At 40.1% G+C, this 19,395-nt stretch overlaps 1 protein-coding gene across 9 annotated transcripts in view; it reads right to left on the reverse strand.

Moving 5' to 3' along the window:
- The window catches only part of ncor1 (nuclear receptor corepressor 1), a 55,846-nt gene that overhangs the window by 22,050 nt on the left and 14,401 nt on the right, over positions 1-19,395 (reverse strand). For 5 of the 9 annotated variants that reach the window (XM_073479032.1, XM_073479028.1, XM_073479026.1 and 2 more), the window contains exons 10-17: positions 18,064-18,236; positions 17,078-17,168; positions 16,634-16,812; positions 16,424-16,478; positions 15,828-15,941; positions 6,268-6,398; positions 5,231-5,526; positions 2,602-2,667 (exon numbers count right to left, since the gene is read on the reverse strand). In XM_073479032.1, the coding sequence (XP_073335133.1) occupies positions 2,602-2,667; positions 5,231-5,526; positions 6,268-6,398; positions 15,828-15,941; positions 16,424-16,478; positions 16,634-16,812; positions 17,078-17,168; positions 18,064-18,236 (1,105 nt within the window). Of the gene's footprint in view, positions 1-2,601; positions 2,668-5,230; positions 5,527-6,267; positions 6,399-11,668; positions 11,923-15,827; positions 15,942-16,423; positions 16,479-16,633; positions 16,813-17,077; positions 17,169-18,063; positions 18,237-19,395 lie in introns of those variants that run through there. The other 4 variants (XM_073479027.1, XM_073479034.1, XM_073479031.1 and 1 more) reach the window with 2 other exon arrangements.

Here is a 19,395-nt window from a genome sequence, read left to right on the forward strand (position 1 = left end):
TGTTTTTCGAGTTACTTAAACTTGCAGACAACCAAAAAATGTCACGCAGAGGGTCTTGTGAATTTTGTGACATCCAGTAGACACCTAGAGACAGTACAAACTAAAAAGGCATATACACAAGTTCAGCTACGTACTCTGTCAAATCATCTGTTTTGACCACCATGGCAAATTCAGCAAACATATGCATAAAATGCTCCTGTACTGAACAATCACTGTCAGCAGGACCCTCTAAAGAGCATTCACTGTTAAATTGTGCTCTAAAATATCTAAAGTTTCATATCATAGCTAAGGAGCACTGCACACAACACATTCAACAAGAGATATTTCTCACAAGATGGGGCACTTGGAACATCACTTAAATCTCTTCAGATGACTTTACACTTGATTGCTCTACCATCTGGCCAGTTACATTTGTCACATGACAAACGACAGTAAGTAGCATGAGAAAGAAGTAATCAAGAGAAATGATCAAACATTTGTTTTCATTCCTGAATCAGCAAAAAAATAGAAATAAAACATTATCAATATTATAGTAATACGATGGCAACAATCTACCCAATAATATCGTGGATCCTTGACAAAAGTCCTTGACAGAGCTAAGAAGATCTTAACATCTTATTTTTAAATTCTTAGTTTTCTGGATATTTGGCATGGCGAATATAATGACTGTAAATGTTATAAAGAATAACATTCAAGATTATGCAATAACAGCCCCCTCCCCCCCCGAAAAAAGTAATTATATAAATAATAATTGGGCTGCAAAATACATTGTTTCAGCATCGACATTGCAATGTGTGTGTGCGCAATAAACACAGCACAGGACATGCAATGTCAAGTAGGGCAAATTAACTTCCCACTACAGCTTTTTTGCTGCTCGATCCAACAGTAAACCTCGCACAGATCTCATTGTCCACGACTAATCTACAAAAGACGTCTGTCTGATATTACATAATTTAGTCCCAATTTAAGGGTTCTTGGATAAACTAAAGCTTGTTGCTTTTGAGCAACATGCAGGATCCTCGTGCAATGCGAACCACCAAGTTATCTGGCGGATATATGTATTTTCATATCACAGAAAAAAAACAAAATATCGCCATGTCAGTTTTTTCCAGTATCAGGTGGCCCTAATAATAATACCAATATAAATACAAAGAAAACACAATTTTTGTGAAGCTTATAACATTTAAACATAAGCATTATGGTTGAAGTCGAAACAGAGAAGATGATCAACGTCTATGATAATTTCAAGAGAAATGATCAAACATTTGACCAGGTGGTGCTGATGTTTAATGTGTTTTGTTGTGAAAGGTGCGATAGTTGTTTTTGGTGTCTTTGTCTGAAGCACTGATAACTCTAACTTCAGACGAACCAGTGTAATAACTACCAGCAACCTTAAAAGTACCTGTATTAGACAGTAATACCTGAGCTTGCTTGCAGATGGGCAGATGGACATTGATCCATTATATGTCTGACTTGCTAAAAGTTTATCTGCTAATCTCAGTAATGACCAGATCAATTAAGAACTACAGATTTAATTCAATTAGATTGCAGGTGTGAATATACATGGACTACAACAAAGAACTGTTCTTTTCCATTTCTCTATGTAGAGTTTCTCTTCCCTCTGTGAATACTTTTGGTTTGACTACCAAGCACGGGATGTGTTAGGCTAGTATTAACACCAAGGCTAATGCAGATCACCAGGTTACAAGAATGACTTGGGCTGAAACTGTGCTTGCATGAGCAGCCATGTGTGGCGGTATAGCATAAAAGTGATTCCTGAACTTGCTTTGTCATATGACTAGAAGAGGTCGTGCAGGTCTCTTTAAGGTACACTAATCCAAAGACATATCTAACATACAGGTCTGAATGCCTGAGGAGATCATAGGAGTGCCATATTTCTGTTAACAGGGAAGCAAACCTCCAATGTCCAACCAAGAGAGTCTTAATTAATCCACATTAATCCCTTTATTTACTCTCCCCAGTCTACGGGTCTTGGCACTCAGGGAACCCTATGCAGGAGCCTATAGACACAAAGCCGAGCAAAAAGAGGGAAGGGGGGCAAACTTGAATGGCATATGACCTGACTAATGACTGCAGCGCCACAGCCTGACAACAGACACAATGATACAGACATTTTGAAGAATTTATAAGACCACAGTAACTCAAAAAAACAGTTCTGAAAAAAGTTTTGCATGTGAATAATATATAGAGATCTTTAGAGGAAGATGCAACTGTCACGCTCTGTTGCTTCACGGATGGCCTTAATAGATCAGTTCCAAGAAGCCAGTAGAGCAGTGCAGCTAACAGAAAAAAATCCCTGAAACCCTTCATGGGTCCTTTGACAGCTTCCAGTAAAGCACCAGTACGAGTTTCTATCTGTGTGATTGCGTGTGCACATTCATTTCCGTGTGCATGTAAGGATCGGGCAGGGCGAGGCAACATCACATAATCAGAAGAGGAAAAGAGAAAGAGACAGGGGAGGGAGGGGAGGGTGGGGGGACAAGGAAAGATCATAAAAAAGCAGAGCGGCCACAGCAACGCAGAGAAAGAGAGGGAAGACGGAGACATAAATTGAGAGAGAGAAAAGAAATGAAACACTACCTTTTTTGGCGACCTCCATCTCCTCCTCGGTCCAGCGAGAAGTTTCTCCGGTTTCACCAGCACCAGCTAAATCACAGAGAAAACAGACAGAGCCCCATCAGCACTGACAGAAAGAAAGAAAGAGAGATAGAGAGAGAGAGAGAGAGAGAGAGAGAGAGAGAGACGGAGGGAGGGAAACGGACAGAAAGAGAGTGACAGTCCTCTCTTGAGCCGTCTCCTTCTCATGGCCACTAATCTAATAATCTGTTTACATTCAGGGGCTGCCGAGACCCGCTCCCTCACTTACACTCTCGCTCACTCTCCTTCTCTCATGCTCCCTCTCTCTCCTCCCTATCTCTCTCACTCTCTCCCCTTCCCCACAGCCCAGAACAAGCCCTCCTCCACTCTAATCCACAAGGGGAGGGCCTTGGTCAGCTGATGTAGCGCCAGACAGTGGAGGAGTTGAGAGCCCTGCCTCCCTCTTTGGGAAATGGCCTTGGATGGAGACAAATAGACAGATAGAACAGCCAGCCCAAAACCCTCCCACCCCTTCTACTGTGACACTGCGAATCTCACACACACACACACACACACACACACACACACACACACACACACACACACACACACACACACACACACACACACACACACACACACACACACACACACACACACACACACACACACACACACACACACACACACACAGGGGGAGGGGGCTGGCTGGGTGAACTCTCGCCCACTCTCCTCCATGGCACCCACTGAGACTGTGTAAACATTTGGACTAATATAGCAGCAGATGTACCCTTGACATTAACAGGAGGCTTGCCCCCACCCCCTTCCACCCACCCACCCACATCGAAGATGAGGAGATCAATTCTCACTGTTTAGACGGCTCCTACCAAAGGTCCCCTGGCCACACAGTCTGTTACACTTAGTTAAACAAATGTCTACTGGACTAGGCTTCCTTTTCCCGAGGCAAACTCACATGTTCTCCCCGTGACAGTTTAGGCTCCTCAAGGGTGGTCATTAATCTCGGGGCTATGAAAAGAGACGTGGTGTCTGCCTACACCTAATGTCACCAACCCACACATACACACTATCCCCTAATGCTTCGTACAAGAACAACCCCCACTGTTGCCCCCACTGGATCAGCAGCTTCCTCAGCTTACCGCCTGGAACCATTTCAACTGGGCAACACAGACAGCTATCTACCCTTTAGCATCTAGCCCACTGACTTCTAAGAAGCACCACAGCTGCAGGGGTTACCACAGAGCAAGCAAACAGACGCAGTCTAGTAGATGTAGTCACTAAGGGAGATTATAGTTGACACAGTCCCACGTAAAGCATGATACACCCAGAACTGGGCCAGGGAGGTCAGAGGGTTGAGAAGATGGAAATACACACTGCAGACTGCTAGTTAATCACATTATAGGGCAGACCTTGCATAACTCTGATGAGAGAGGTAGAGCTCAACAGGCAGCAGAGGGACCAGGTGGCAAAGAAGCAAAGCACACTTACAAAACAGTGAATTAATGATACAGATTAACGCCACGACGAGCTTAACACACAGGGACTCGGATACGTAAAAAGCTGAGCTTCTGCTGTCAGAGTGACAGACTTTAAAGGGTGGAAGAGTACAAGTGCGTGACTGACTGCCATGACAACAGCTCTGCCAGAGCAGCACATTGCCATGGTGATGGACGGACTCCATACGGCTTCCTGAGCAGAGTGCAATGCAGGACAGAGTCTCTCTGACACTTGGCAGTGAGTGGCTGAAACTACTGAACCACTTTCAGGCTATAAGCAGCTTATGAATCTGCACGTACGAAAGACAGCAGAGCTTTATTCTGATGTGTCTCCAAACCTTGATTAAGGTGTATCTTTGGTGTGTGCCATTTAATTCTCTCAGCTCATAACACAAAAAGCTAACAGAATGAACACTGTCCCTTATGCCAGGCCAGTCAGTGCCAACAACAGATTATTCATGAGAGAAAAATATCGTTGAGCCTAATATGACATTTAAGAAGCTCAATGGGATGCCAGAAAATTGACACTGTGGACACTTTACAGTAATTGTTAATGTTGCTGAGTGACTCTACCAAAATGTGACTTTTCCTCATAACATTTGCTTGTTCCAGCTTCTTTAATGTAAGGAATTTAGTGGGGGGGGGGGGGGGGGGTGTGTGTGTGTGTGTGTGTGTTTCATTTATGATACCAAATGTCTTTGGATTTATAGACTAAGCGATTAATCGTGAAATTAATCCGCGGATTGATTACCTCTGCCAAGAAAGCTGGTTGGTTGATTTGTCAGAAGCATTACACAAAAACTTTGATTAAAAAAAAACTTTGATATCAGATTAGGATTGATTGAATGAAAGAGGACTGTTGGGCCTCAGCTGAGGTATGCGCTCTACTGAAGGTAATTCTGGTTGATAAAGAAAACAAATTGTTAGTTGTAGCCCTAGTGGTCAGTGCCTAGCCAAAAAAACAGAAATAGCATTACTGCTAGTACAGCTTGAACGAGCCTTAGGTTTCTATTCTTGTAAACTCCCTTTACCTTGTGTTTCTGTGTCAATAAGTGTGTTCCTGTATTGTAAAAAAGTATTTTGAACAACCTCCAGAGGGCATCCCAAAGAGGATTCACCTTTATTAGCATCCATAGAAGCTACTGGAGTCTGGGGTTTTGCAGGCTCCTTCATGGCCTTCTGTGTTGGATCAGGTTTAGGGAGCTGCTGAGGATCTGGCAAGGCAGGCTCGGCGGCAGGGGGAGGCGTCTCCTCGGCCGCCACAGACGCGGCCTCATTGGCCATGGAGCGTGTGGTGATCCTTCCCTTACGGCGGCCCTGGCTGTTGGCAGTCTTCCTGCCACGCGGCGTGTTTTGCTCCTTCCCGTCCTCGTCCTCCCCACCGTCACACTTGTCTTTGTCCTTGCCAATGTCCCTGTGGTTTTGGAGGGGGAAAATACAGCATTAGAGACCGTTGGTACAGCAAATATCTATTCCCTTCTGACTCAGCATTAACAGGCCTGTTTTGTAATCTGTTCTTTTCCTCCAGGACTGAATGCACAAGAAAAACCATATTAGAATTTGTCCACACTCAAGCTGGACAGACTTGTTAACAAGTTAGCAAGGTTTCTTGTCTGTTAGCCAAGCGCTAAAGCAGACAGTGCTATCTGCTGTCCCAGTTTTCTCTAGACTATGAACATACATCACTCCACCAAAGGCCTGGGGCCGGGAAATCTTCCCATAATTGCAGCATTTCTGATGCAGCAATTATTATATTTTAACACAATTCAACAACAATTCAAAAATAGAATAGAATTCTGCACTCCTGTGTTCATTCCTATTGAGTGTCAACAGGTTAGGTCCAGGAAGGATTGTTTCAATAACAGCATAAGCTACAGTCATGGCTCTTGTTTATAGGATAGAAGAATATTGTTGATATACACAACTGTACATGTACTACGTCATTGGACTATCATGGGTAAAATATTTACTATTTGGCTTTCAAATACCAGCCTGTCTTTTATAATACACTGTGTATATAATGTAAATAACCAAAAGCACTGAGCTATAATGTAGAACGTTTAACTAACAAACCTTTGCCAAAATTATCACAGTGTGCAGACCCAACACTCATGACCTAGTGTGAAACCAGGACAAACAACTATTCACAACTCACCTAGAATCCTCCTTTTCATCTTTCTCTTCCTCGTCCTTCTTTTCCTCGTCCTCTTTTTTCTCGGACTTCTCAGATTTGTCCTCTTCGTTTTTGTCGTCGGACTTGTCTTCTTGTGAGGGTCGTGTTATTTGCTGAGGACAAAGCACAAGGGAGAAATATTTAGCTATTTCTCCTTGAAACATTAAGAAAAAGGTCAATGTGTTAATTAGCAATAGTGATTTAGGTTGCTGGAAGTATAAATTCAAATACAGAGCAGTTCTTTGTGATATTAATGCTTTAACTCAGATGTTTTTTTAAAAAACCCTACCCTTTAATACATTTAGACAACTACTAAAAGCTTATGTTTAAAACAACATTTTTTTAATAAAAAGGGCCAAATCCTAATGTATCTCCCACCAGTCTGAAACAGAATATACCACACACTTATGTCAAAGCTCTATACCTGCATCATGCCCTTAACAACACCCTCCTGTAGTTTTAACACACTTCCTGCTCAAGGTTTCCTGCATGCTATCAAGCAACAGACATCTTCAGATGGTATAGCAGCGCCTGCATTGACCCTGTGAGCCAAGAGGACCATCAGTTAGACCAATCATCTACTTAAATATTCACTTTGAGGGCAGACAAAGTCAGGTGAATGGCAGAAATATATCCTGCCTACTGGTCATTTGACTTGCTGCTCTCAAGATGCACAATTCACTCAACACTAACAATCCAACAAGTAAGACTAAAGGGGAAAACTAAAGCCTAAAATTGGAATATGAAAAACATAGTACACCCTGTGCAGATAGGTTGATGGTTGTGCCATATTTTAATGGACATCACATTGTCAAGCATCTGCAGCATTATAAGAGACACAAACAAACCACATAGCATATACTGTTTCTTTTAAAAAAAAATAAAGAATCTGGAGAGTGGGCAATTTTCACACATAAATCATGAACTTCATATCTCATAACATAGAAATTAAGGCTAATGTACAAAAGAAGATAATTCAGTTTTAAATTCAAGTTAAAATAGGGCAGATGTTAAATCCAGATAGATCCTGCATAAAAGACTTAAAATGAAAACATCATTCAAAAGTGAATTTTCAAATCAAGTCCAGCAGAGTGATCGAGGACTGAGCAACATTCTTGATCATCTCTGTTGGCCCAGTAACCACAGAAAGCTTCCTCCTGCCTGTTCCATGAAAGTGCTGTGCTGGAACAAGTCTGGCTATGCCAAGCCAAACATCCCATGCTGGTACCAGATGGGGCCAAGGAATGTGCTTCATTCAATGGCAAAGTCAAAAGATATGGAGGGGGGCAAAGAGAGGGGGTCTTAAAAAAAACAAAAAACAAAAACAGGGTTGTTGTGGCGGTCTGTCCATTTTACAACTAGTCTGGCTGCTGTATCATATAGTAAAGTCAGAAGTGTTCGACAACTCCACAAAAACAGGCAGTAAACAATAAGAATCAGAAGCTTCTCTAACTAGAGACTAGGGAAAGATTGATTAACGGCTGGGACAATTATCAGGTCTGACATTCAGCGTTTTTCTGAAAACTGGTATCAGTGTTTTTTTTTGTCTGACTGCCAATAAAATAAAATACATTTTCTTTTAAAATACAATACTTTGGTTCTGATGCAGCATCCTCTCTCTGTCTGTAGTCACAGCTGTGTTCTCACTCAATGTCCCGCCCACAACACCATCTGATCGGTTACACATCACAAGTGTGTATCAACTGAATATTCCTGAACCCGCAAAATAATTAATATTAATTAGTTAATAAATATAGTGCAGTGGAAGTATAAAGTAGCAGATAATGGAAACACTCAAGTAAATTAACTAAATATTGTATTTGAGTTATTTCATACCCATATTTATTATTTATTATTATTATTTATTAATAACAACACACTGCCACACTGTTCTAATACACTGTTCATATTGTAAATATTATGTATGTACATACGATGTATATACGAGCCTATTTCTATTTGTTACCTTTTTATTATATGGTTTATTTTTTACTATTATTATTGTTAATTGCAATATTACTGTCCTTTGGCTGCCGTGACAGAAATTTCCCCAGTTGCGGGACAAAATAAAGGAATTCTGATTCTGAGTACAGTACTTGAGTAAATTGTACATTCCATCACTGCTAATTCTAAATTTTGACATCAAGATTTACAGTTTCACTGCAAATGTATATCAGTTCAAATATTGGGTATTGTCTCTTTGATTACTAATAATCAGTATCGGCCCTGAAGAAAACATATCGGACATTCCCTACCAGAGAAAACCAATAATTACAGGGATTTCACCTTCTAAGAATGGCGCTACATGATTTGCTAAATCAAATCTGTATTAAAGAAAAAATGTGTGTGATGCTGTGATGCATATTTACCTCACACTGTTCAGTTCACAGTCATCCATTCATGTTCTTTAAAATCAAATGTTAGGTGCTTATTTGTCAAGACTATTGCCTACAAGCTACTTTTACATATACTTGTTGCTGCAGATTGGTGGCCTCGCCCGAATTTCTAGATATGATAGTGCTATGATAGACATGATATTATTTAGAATATTGCATGGTAAAAAAGCACGTTTTTTTTTGAAGTGGTAATGATGCTTCTACAGTTGAGCTTAATGGTGTTGCAGCTCCGTTAAATTCTTTCAGGAAAGCCCTGCAGATTCAGAGCTCAGATTGCAGTTTGATTTATGCAGAGAGGACCACGTCAAACTTGGATTAGGACACAAACTCTTGACTCATTTCCTGCCTGCAGCAGTCTGAACAGAATGTTTTTGGCACTCGACATTTCGGAGACCTTTCTGCAGAGGGGACCAGGCTGTTTTATTCTCCCCATACATGTCCTTCAGTGAGATGCTGTTCTGGTTGGGTCAGTGAGCGCTAGTGTTTGCTTTGGAGGTGGTCAGAGAGCCGTGGCATTCCTGCCTCTTCTCCCACACTGCGTAAAGAGCCTCTACACAGATGTTCTCCAAAAGTCAATGAGGCCCTGTGGTTCTGTGGTTCTTCCGTGTTTTTTAAATGAAGCTCTTTCCTGACCTAGCTTGAATATTTTGAGAGTTTTAATTTCTCCCCTCTTTTGCTGATTCACAAGTGCTGTTTGATTTAGGAAATGACAGAGCCACAAGTCAACCTTCCCTTTCCTACCACAGAATTTAGGCCACCGGAGGAATCTTTCACTCTAGCTTCAAGCTATTTCACTGCAGGAACAGGAAATGAAAATCTACTAAATTATTACTATGCCTCACTTCTATCACTGCAGTTCATTACAGTTATTGCAATCATCAAATGACACAATTATTTGGAAATAATGTCTCTTGAAAAACAATCCAATAACGTAATTATACTGAAGGAAGAAAAATAAAAGAGAAGGAAATAAATCTCAATGCATACAGTTGACAGCAGGAGTTTACCCAGTGGTATGAACATTTTGGATAAAGTGCACTATCCAACTGATTTTTACAAGAATTCCTGAACATGAATGGAGGAGAACAATTTACTCTCAAAAGTGACTGAAAAGAAAAGATAGATAAGACTTGTCAAGCATTCGCCACAGTTACTGTGGTTACGGGAGCTCTGCAGGGGAACACAGCTCACAATTGGTGCTGCGAATTGATGAAATGCCTGATAAACTTTACTGCCAGGCAATTAGGAAAGGGACACCCCAAGAGCAGAGATGTGTAGAGAGTAATACATATTTGCCTTCCTTGTAGAAATGATGCTGTAGAGATGGCTACACTATCCTTCCAAGAGAATAAGTGTATTCTATAAGGTAAACTTTGCCACCGAGAACAGGAATATCATCTCAGTAAAACATTCATAGATTAAATATCTTGCCACTGTTCAAGACACTACAACCAAGCTTAGCTTTAAACCATATTTGATGTCACTCAAACTTTTCTTTTTCAATGTTGATATATCTTCCATTCTGGCATTTTACCACCAAAATATGCTCTGGAATTCTGTGTTTTGCTCTTCTGATGAATGTGTTGTGGTATAAATTAAACAGCAGAGCTCAGCAATCAAGAAACTTTTATTTTTGTTGATTCTGGGGGCCCCTTTGGACAAAAGTGACAAGGGAAAAAAAAAGCAGTGTATTTCCACTAGACTACAGAGCAGCTACTTTCCACAGGCTGTGAGACTCAGCCATAAAAAATAGTTTTATGACTTATCCAACCCAGATAAGTCAGATTCTGGTAGGGTGGCACACAATAAGAATAACTATGATAATAATAACAGCCAATCTTTTTGCTGATGGTCCCGTTTGTTTGTGTAGGTAATATAGAGACATTAGCATTAAATTGAGAGTTTTATAGCAAGTTAAAAACTCCTTGTAGTATGTTTACAAATAGAATTATTATTATTATTATTAATACTGACAATTCTAATAACTGACTTTGTTTCATATTGAAGCACTGGAAGTTCACTGAATTATATGGGATATACGTTTAACTATGAACTTATATATAACATAATTACTGAGTGAATGCATCTCCTTGAGTTCTAATGCAGATAAATTAAGTTTCAAGATCAACTACAGAGGATCATCAAGTGCCACATGAATTGCAACTCTTCCTAAATGAACCTGCATATAAACAATCTAGTACTACTAATACTAGCAAAGCTGCATAAAGAAACTATTAATTTGCTGAAAATGTTCCTTTACTGTGAACTTATTGTAAAGTCGAGACTTTTGTTTGTTTGTTTGTTTTTTTAATGGCTTCAGCTGCTAGCTGATACAGATATATAAATGTTTTTATCAAGGGAGAGCAATATGAGCAATCAGACATGACCACGTAGTCAAGGTGCAAGTTTTACTTTTAAAAACAACTAATGGAGTGGATACAGACGCAGTGGGGGCTGTAGCCTGTGTAGTCTTTCAGATGAATGCGTGCTATGAGTACCAAATTGATTGTTGTTGGTTTTTTTGTGTGTTTACAAGCCAAGTCAGAATATTCATTTAGATCAGAGGTAAAGCTGCTAGGACTCATCTGACATATATATCAATGTTAGAAGCACAATTTCTCATGAAATGTCATAAAGCTGTCAGTGTGTCCAACATCCATCTGATACTCTGTGCTGTAAAATACACCATTAAAAACTATTTCCTACATTTTCACAAATCCTTATCCCACACCATGAATGCATATGTACATGCATTCCACACAGTTCTGGCTTGACAGATAGATTAAGACCATGTCTGTACATGTCTTAGAAAATCTACTCTAAAATAGCTGAGTTTGACTGCCTACAAGCCTCAAGTAGACTACGAGGCGAATTTACCAAGCAACAGAGCGATATGAAAATACGACAGACAAAAACAAGACAAGGAAATAAACTGAGTGAGTGTGACATCAACTAAAACGCAGAAACTGTGGAAGCTAGTGACATACCTGCAAGCTCATTTGCTGGTCATACAAACCCCTTTTCTCTGCTGTGAGCCACAGCTTACTGTTGATGCAAATGTGAGTTTACCCTCCGGTACTTCCATAGCGCTGGAAACAGTAGCAGTAGAGGGGCTGGACAGCACCATAGCAGAGCTCCTTAGAAGGGCTGCCGGGCCACAGCACCACCGCACATATTCCGGGAAAGCGTGTCATCAGGCCGCTTAAGCTGCCCAAAGAATTGTCCATCTCACATGCACGCACTAATCTATGCAGGGTCACTCAAGGTAATCCCTGCCGAGCACTCCTCTTTGATTGGCACTCACAGCAGCACAGTGAGTTTTTTGGGCCTGTCAGATGGCTGGGCTGTACCAACTAAGCTGTTTCAGAGAGGGGGGAAATTCTCTCTCTCTCTCTCTCTCTCTCTCTCTCTCTCTCTCGCTCTCAGAGGAACAGAAGAAAGAGGAAATGGAAGATGAAAAAAAAAAACACAACAGCACACACTCAGCGGATAAGCTGCCAGCGCTGACTCTGTCTCGCTGAGGGTTTTTTCACTCAATCGCCCTACATTCCACTACTCCTGCTTTTGCTCCCTCTTTCCTCTTCCTTCCCTCTCTAATGACTCACTCTACTCACTCCAACTGCAGTTGTTAAGTCACACCAGCAGCTTGGAAATCCACTACATCCTGATGTGCATTACTCCGAATGGCATTACACTCTCAACAACCACAAGATGTTTTGGAAAAAGCACTGGAGTCATTCAAGCAACTGACCTGAATCTCAAGACGATGGTAGAGACCATCTTTAACACACTTTTATATTAAGTGAGAACCATGGAAAACCAATGTTTTTAAGGGTTCCAATCCCACAAAATCCGGTCAAAAGTAAAAAGAACATTTTAGGAACACAAAGAGAGCATTTCCTCAATTAGCACAAAAGAGCTCAAAAGCTGTCAATGTTGAAAGGTATTTTCTCGCTCTGCTAAAACAGAAAGTCTAAATCACCTTCGAAACCATCACCAGTTTGATTCCAGCCGGCGATCTTTGTTGCGTGTCATTACCCTCTCTCTCCCCTCTTTCCTTACTGCCTTTTTCTTTTCCACAAGAAAGGCAAAAAATGCCCCAAAATAAGAATCTTGAAAAACAAAATGTCCTCTCAACTCCTGATGGGTCTATACCATGTAAACTAGAAGTGAACGACCCATAAAGAGATTTTATCAGTCACATAGTAAAGTAAGAAATACCATCTTAGTGATCAAGATGTAATCATGAACTCTCTCGCCCTCCAACTCCTCCTATGTAAATAAACAGTCTACAATCAACCCACTGTGCTACACAGTAGATGTACTCGTCGACACAGACACAGAATGTCCTGTTCAAGGACTGTGACATCAGTGAAGTAGGGAAAAGCCAGGAGAAAACATCCATCAGAATGAGTGAAATTAATATTTAATGCAAACCAGTATGGGCCTGGGAGATGGTGTATTTTTGTACTAGATTTAGGTTCAAGACAACAATTATATAAAGCCCTAAACAACAATCTGTGTACAAGAATTCATCTACTGATTTGTCTGTTTGTAGTTTTCACTTTGGCATCTACAAAATTCACATTCCACACTGAGGCTTTACAGGAAGAGTTTGTTGCCATGCTCAATAGTGTGACAGATAAATGTTTGCGGAGCCATTTTGCATTGGACTGACCATGGTTTGATGCTGGTCCACATGACCTGGATGATTTCCATGACGCGGACGAATGGGAGAAATTCCGGTCAAATATTATCTGTGTTTACTGACCTTGAAAACAATTCACAGTGACTGCTGATGCCATGCATCAACAACCCAAAGTGTAGGTAATTGAAGACCTGGTTATGAGACTCAACAATCAACTATCTTTCTCCACAATTCAAATTGTGAGAGAACTATAAACATGTTGGACTTCAACAAATATTTCCTGCTAAAAGCTGGTAATTACCAGGTAAAAAAAACCCTTCTTGTGGAGTTACATGCAGCAGATATATCAATTGGGTCAAGCAGATGGTTGTCTCAACATGAATCAAGCTTCTTCTACATTATGATAAAATTATGGATTTATCTGACTGCTCTGTATTAAACACAGAGTATGTATTTGCTGCCGCTAAGAATCTCTCAATGAAAACAATGAAAACAGATGATGCTGTTTGATGACGTTGTGAAGAAGAGTGGGATCATGGGAGTTGCTGTCCTCATTGTTAAACAACAAACATTGCAAACAGAAATCTGTCTACGTGACTCAGAAAGGCATACATCAGGTTCACAGATGAGGTAATGCCTTAAAGTTTAATGTTATGTTTAGTCACGTTAGCTGACTTCCTTCCTCGCTCTGACATATCATTTGTCTTTAATCCCAAAGTTATAGCAACAGGATACAAAATGAGGTGAGTTTTAACATTGTTGGACATATTTGGGATAATGTAAGTACACCACTCAAACATACACCTTTAAGTGACAGTGATATAGCTCTTATTTATGCTTCTTTGACCTCTCATATTATTTGGAGTACTACATATTTATATTAGAATATTCTTACTGTCACAGCACAGACACCTAATGTGCTAGCTGAGGGTGTGTGTATGATTCTCTATGTTCTGTATGTTACTGATATCCTGGCCTGATCTTTTATCTGTATATTTGAAATATATGCTGAATTTGTCCAAAGGAGCAGAATACAACAAATCCTAAATACAAAAGAGTGTTGTTTTTTTAAAGGATTTGAAACATGGAAGCAACGATTATTATCAATGGTGACTTTCAAATTTGACTAATCTGCGGTCATTTACTTGCTTAACTGAGTAACTGTTTTGTCTATAAAGTGTAAAAAACAAACAAAAACAAACTAGTGAATGAAGCCTGTCACATTTTTTTAAAACCTCAAGTAAATCAGCAAATACCCAAAAACGATGTTGGAACCAATGAATGTTTGACCAATTTTCAAAATAGTTGCCAACTACTATCCTGGCTATCAACTAATTAATTCATTATTTCAGATCTAATTTGAAACCATTTTTCATCTAGTGAAACCAGACTGGTGGTCTATAGTCACAATAGAGGCCCTTACACACTACTTGTATGTGTGTCAGTCCAGCTGTAATGTAGAGTACAGGTCACAGTGTGTCAGTTAATAAGTGCAGCAGATTATTAAGAGTTAAGACCAGTCTCCCCTGCTGAAAGTGAAAGCAGTTACCCCAAAAGTGGCCGGTAACAACCCTGCCTACATGTAAGGGTACTGTCTGCTGTGGAATAGCAACGCAGATCTGGCGTTTAGGTACAGGAACCAGTGGTTATGTATGGACAACCCTAAAACATTATGCCTCCGGCCACGGCTATGCCTACTTTGTTGCTAGTTTATTCTCTGTACAGTGTGGCCATTGCAGGACATTACAAACCCTGCTTGTTAGGCCCAGCTGTACACTAGTAGACTTCAACAGGCTCAAAACTTTGTCAAATGATTATCTACTGGTAGTGACAGCAGCAGTTTTCAAAATCAGGACATATTGTGTGCAAATGCCAATTGGTATGATTAAATACTCTATTAATTTATATCTGACTTTATTTGGTTAGTGTACATTTACATCTTTTACAAATGATGCTGATGTATCTTTGAGAGAATTGACAAACAAGAAAGTCAAACCAAGCCATATCACAATTATCCAAGAGTTGTTTGCCTGTAATTCAAGAAAAGCTGTGGAAGACTGCATCCTGTTGCACTCACTAACCCATGAATAGTGTCAGTGATACGGGGCCCAAATCCTCCGTACTTAATACCAGAGAGAGAGTGAGGTGTGGCACATGCATCTGTCACACACAACATGATCTGTCAGCCTGACAAGGACATATGAAACAGGTTTGGCAAACGTGTCAGACAAACCAAATACTGCAAACTCAGCATGTGATACGATCACACCTCACAAACACCTGACAGGGCTGTTTCCACTGCAAACTCCCTGTAAATACTTCTGTTTCTCTATAAAGTCTGGTCAGATAAAAAATGTTAGATACACAGTAGAAGAACTTGTGTGCACTTGAATTTAACTTAATAAATGCTTTGAAGACAAAGACCAAATGACCAGCATCTTGTCAACCACAGAAGAAACTAACTGTAAACAGATATTTAACAAAGTCTTATGTCTTACAAAGTCTCTTACCTGGTTCCTTCCTCTTCGTCTGCCATAGTTTCGCCTCACCAATGTCTTGTAGTTGTGGTTCTTCTTGGTCAAGTAGTAGTAAAGGACACAGTCAGCAACACACTGAAAAAAGAAATAGCGTGTTATTATGAACATATGGCATTGAAACTGGACTGAACATATTCAAGCATTTACTTGTTTGTTTTCGTTCTGGCAAAATCATCAAGCTATAAAACTTTAAGATTATATGCATACGGCCAGTGAGTGAGGAACTATGTCAGTGCAGACTTTTTAATATTGCTGTTTATTATATACAAAAAACAAACCAGTATAAGCAGTTCTAAAGGTCTTAACACAAATACTTAATAAATATTCACAGCTGAAAGTGTTTCATTTCATTACAGCCTGCAGGACTCAATTATAAGTTAATATTTTACTCTAAGAAGTGATTATATAGAGCTTTGAAGTTTAATCTCAATTGATTCTTGTGTTTCTTACTTTGGGAAAGTTCATCTTTAATGTACTGCCTGGAAACTATCAATAAAATAAAATCCTGCAATTTCTTTCAAAAATGAGAATTTGTGAAACTACAAGCAGAAGTTTACCTTTCTCTCCAGATAGGAGGCAATCAGGCCAAAGTTCTTGGGGTGTTGGACAAACCTAGAAAGAGATACCAATCGTTACTAATGCGCCAAAGCTAAAAATATATCGGTGTAAGTCTAAGGTGGCATAAGGTCGATAAAACATGTCAGCACGACACTTGGGGACAAACTGTGACCCAGACATCTGCCAACACGGGAACAAGAACAACTCACTTCTCCTTAAAGATCTCCTTTTCGTGTTCGGTCCAAACATTCATGAACTGCCGGGCTTTGTACACCTTCATTGGGTCGTCCATCAGGCCATTCATGTTGATGAACTTCACTCGCCTCTGCTCAGAGTCATACATCATGGGAGGGATGACTGACAGCTGTCTCATCTGTTTCTCGTTGTTCTGTGGAACATTGGCATGGAGAGAAGCCACAGTTAGTCCAATAGAGAATAGTCTACCTTATTTAATAAACCACCTGCTCCCTGCCTTTGTGACTTATGTAGATTATATGAATTCACAATGGTGTTGTACGTGAAATGCTTCAGAGATCTCTCTCTCTTAGCCCAAATGGAAGTGAGACAGATTGTGTTTTCTGTTTTCATCTTGGTATGTAGTTCGACTGCTATACTGTAATATATTTAGAAAGATCACTCCAGATAGCACCCACCTCCTGCTCAGAGAGTCCATCGATGATTTCTGAAATCTCATGCTCGCTTCTTGCAATTGTTGCAGACAGACCTGTTCCTCTTTGTCCAACCCTGCAGAAAACACAGACGAATGTTATAATTTTACACATGTATTGGAAATGTCACATTATTTGTATCCTGTACAAAAACTAAAATTACATTTTGTTCTTTTCAGAGGAAATCAAATTTGCAAGGTCACTAGGAGGCGGTTCTTTTCCAGCTAAAGCCAGAGTCAAATTGTTAACATGAGCAACAGGAGACAGGTTTGGGAACTTTCACGGCTCTTAAACAGAATCATTGTACCTGTTAATGGATAAAAAAGTCTCTCTGAACAGCTATTAATTGCTTCCTCCTTTACTGTCCAGCAGCCTGTATAAACAGTGCTGACTTGCAAACTTTGGGAGATTTCAATGAAAGCACAAAGCGTCAACGCCAGGAACAACCAGACACTGGACCCCCACCCCATCTCCCACCCTCTCAGAGGCACCCAGTCAGCATGCGTCTCTGCCCAATGTAGGCCATCGCACACCACCTAGTGTCCTCCAATTAGATGATAGCCGAACAGACAACTTAAAAAAGGAGGAGAGATTTTTAATGTCTGGGTGTGGTTAATTCTTGTCAACATCGTTAATGCATCAAAAGATTAATGGAGTGAATATGATTACGCTCTATCATTCCATCTTTGATCACCTTCCCACATAAAGCTGATCTTTCACTGCTTTAAACAGAATGTGTTGACTTCAGTTCTGCGCAATTTGAAATGATGTGACCAACATAGTGCTAGCAAAAGAAGGCCACTGCTATATGAAAACAGGCTCATATTCAACTTCAAGCTTACATTTTTTCCAATCTGGGAGTTTACTCCTGGGCATTAAACCTTGCAAGCCAAATGTGTGTAATCTGTGTATTGTAGCAAAATAACTGTATCATGTCTTGATGTTGACCAGTCACAGGTAAAGATGATTACCTCTGGAAGCGCTCCTGCTGCTCTCTCTGTTTGCGGATCTCTGGGAATTGCCTTTCATAGTACTCCCGTGTCCTGCTCTCTTTGGCTTTGCGTCTGGGGTTGTTCTCCATTCGCTCCACCTTCTTCTCCCACGCTTCCATCAGCTGGTCATAGCGCTGGCAGATCTTCTGTTCCTGCGTGCACAACACAGAAAAATGAGTGGGTGTCACTCGCTACAGTAAAAACCAAAAAAACTTCCTGCTAGTGCAAGAATATATATCAGACATCAGGAGAAATATATCTTAAATAATGTCACTTTAATTTTCATGGACTGTTATGCAAATTAAATGGGCATCTAGATCTTCTGTTACTATGTTGCTGCCAGATAGCTTACTTAAAATAAAGACTGTTTTGAGATTAAAAATCTCAAATACAGTGTCCTGAAAAAGTGAAACTATTCTCAAATAAGCACCATTCAGATGCAATCTGTACAATGGTCAAATAAAATCTCAAGTTTCTAATGAAGCATAGATGGAGCTACAGAGAGCTATAGAGAGTACAATAGATGTGATACGTTGCTAGGTCACTGAGTGGAAGAGACAAAGCAGATGCAAATAATGGAAAAACAATTATTAAAATTGACCCATCAGGCAAATCAAGCTACCATGATGTCGTTAATTCCCATCATCTGTAGGTGAACTTGAGTGCATCAGACACCGCAATTTTTACATATACCTCTTAGCATAGTCATTGTTGCAGTTTACCTTTGTGTTTACATTTGTGTTCATGCTCTTTTTCAGACAGGTACAGACAGGCTGCAGAAAGTTGAAGTGAGAGCAGAGTTAAGAGAGTACAAGCTGTTTAGGATCTGGTGCTGTTTATTGTGGTTTATGTCTGTCTGCCACGTTGCATAATTCAATGTCCTGACCCAGGCAGTTTGTCCTGATACATCTAAACTACTTAACAAAGCTCATCATCAATTATCAGCTTTATATGTCATTTATTTAGATTTATTTACAACTGATCTGCTAAATTACATTTTATTGTTTGTTAACAGTGAAATAATTATTAACTAAAGTTTAATTAACTATAAATCTACCATTTATTAATGTTGGTTACTGTAAAGTGTAGTGTAACATAAAACAAAATCAATTCCAGAGGTGTAAGAGTTAAAATGTCAAGTTCTGATAAGGAAAGAGAACAATATAGCCTCATTTCCACTTTCCTGCGAGGGGCAAACAATTCACCTTCCTCTTGGCATTTGGCCATGTGCACTCTGCCATTGTTCAAAAGGCCCATCTGACCCTGACAGGGAACAGCCAGAGAAAGGTGGGACTACTGAGCCATGGCAAC

The sequence above is a fragment of the Pagrus major genome, chromosome 13 (assembly GCF_040436345.1).
Source record: "Pagrus major chromosome 13, Pma_NU_1.0".
In the NCBI taxonomy this organism is placed as follows: Eukaryota; Metazoa; Chordata; class Actinopteri; order Spariformes; family Sparidae; genus Pagrus; species Pagrus major.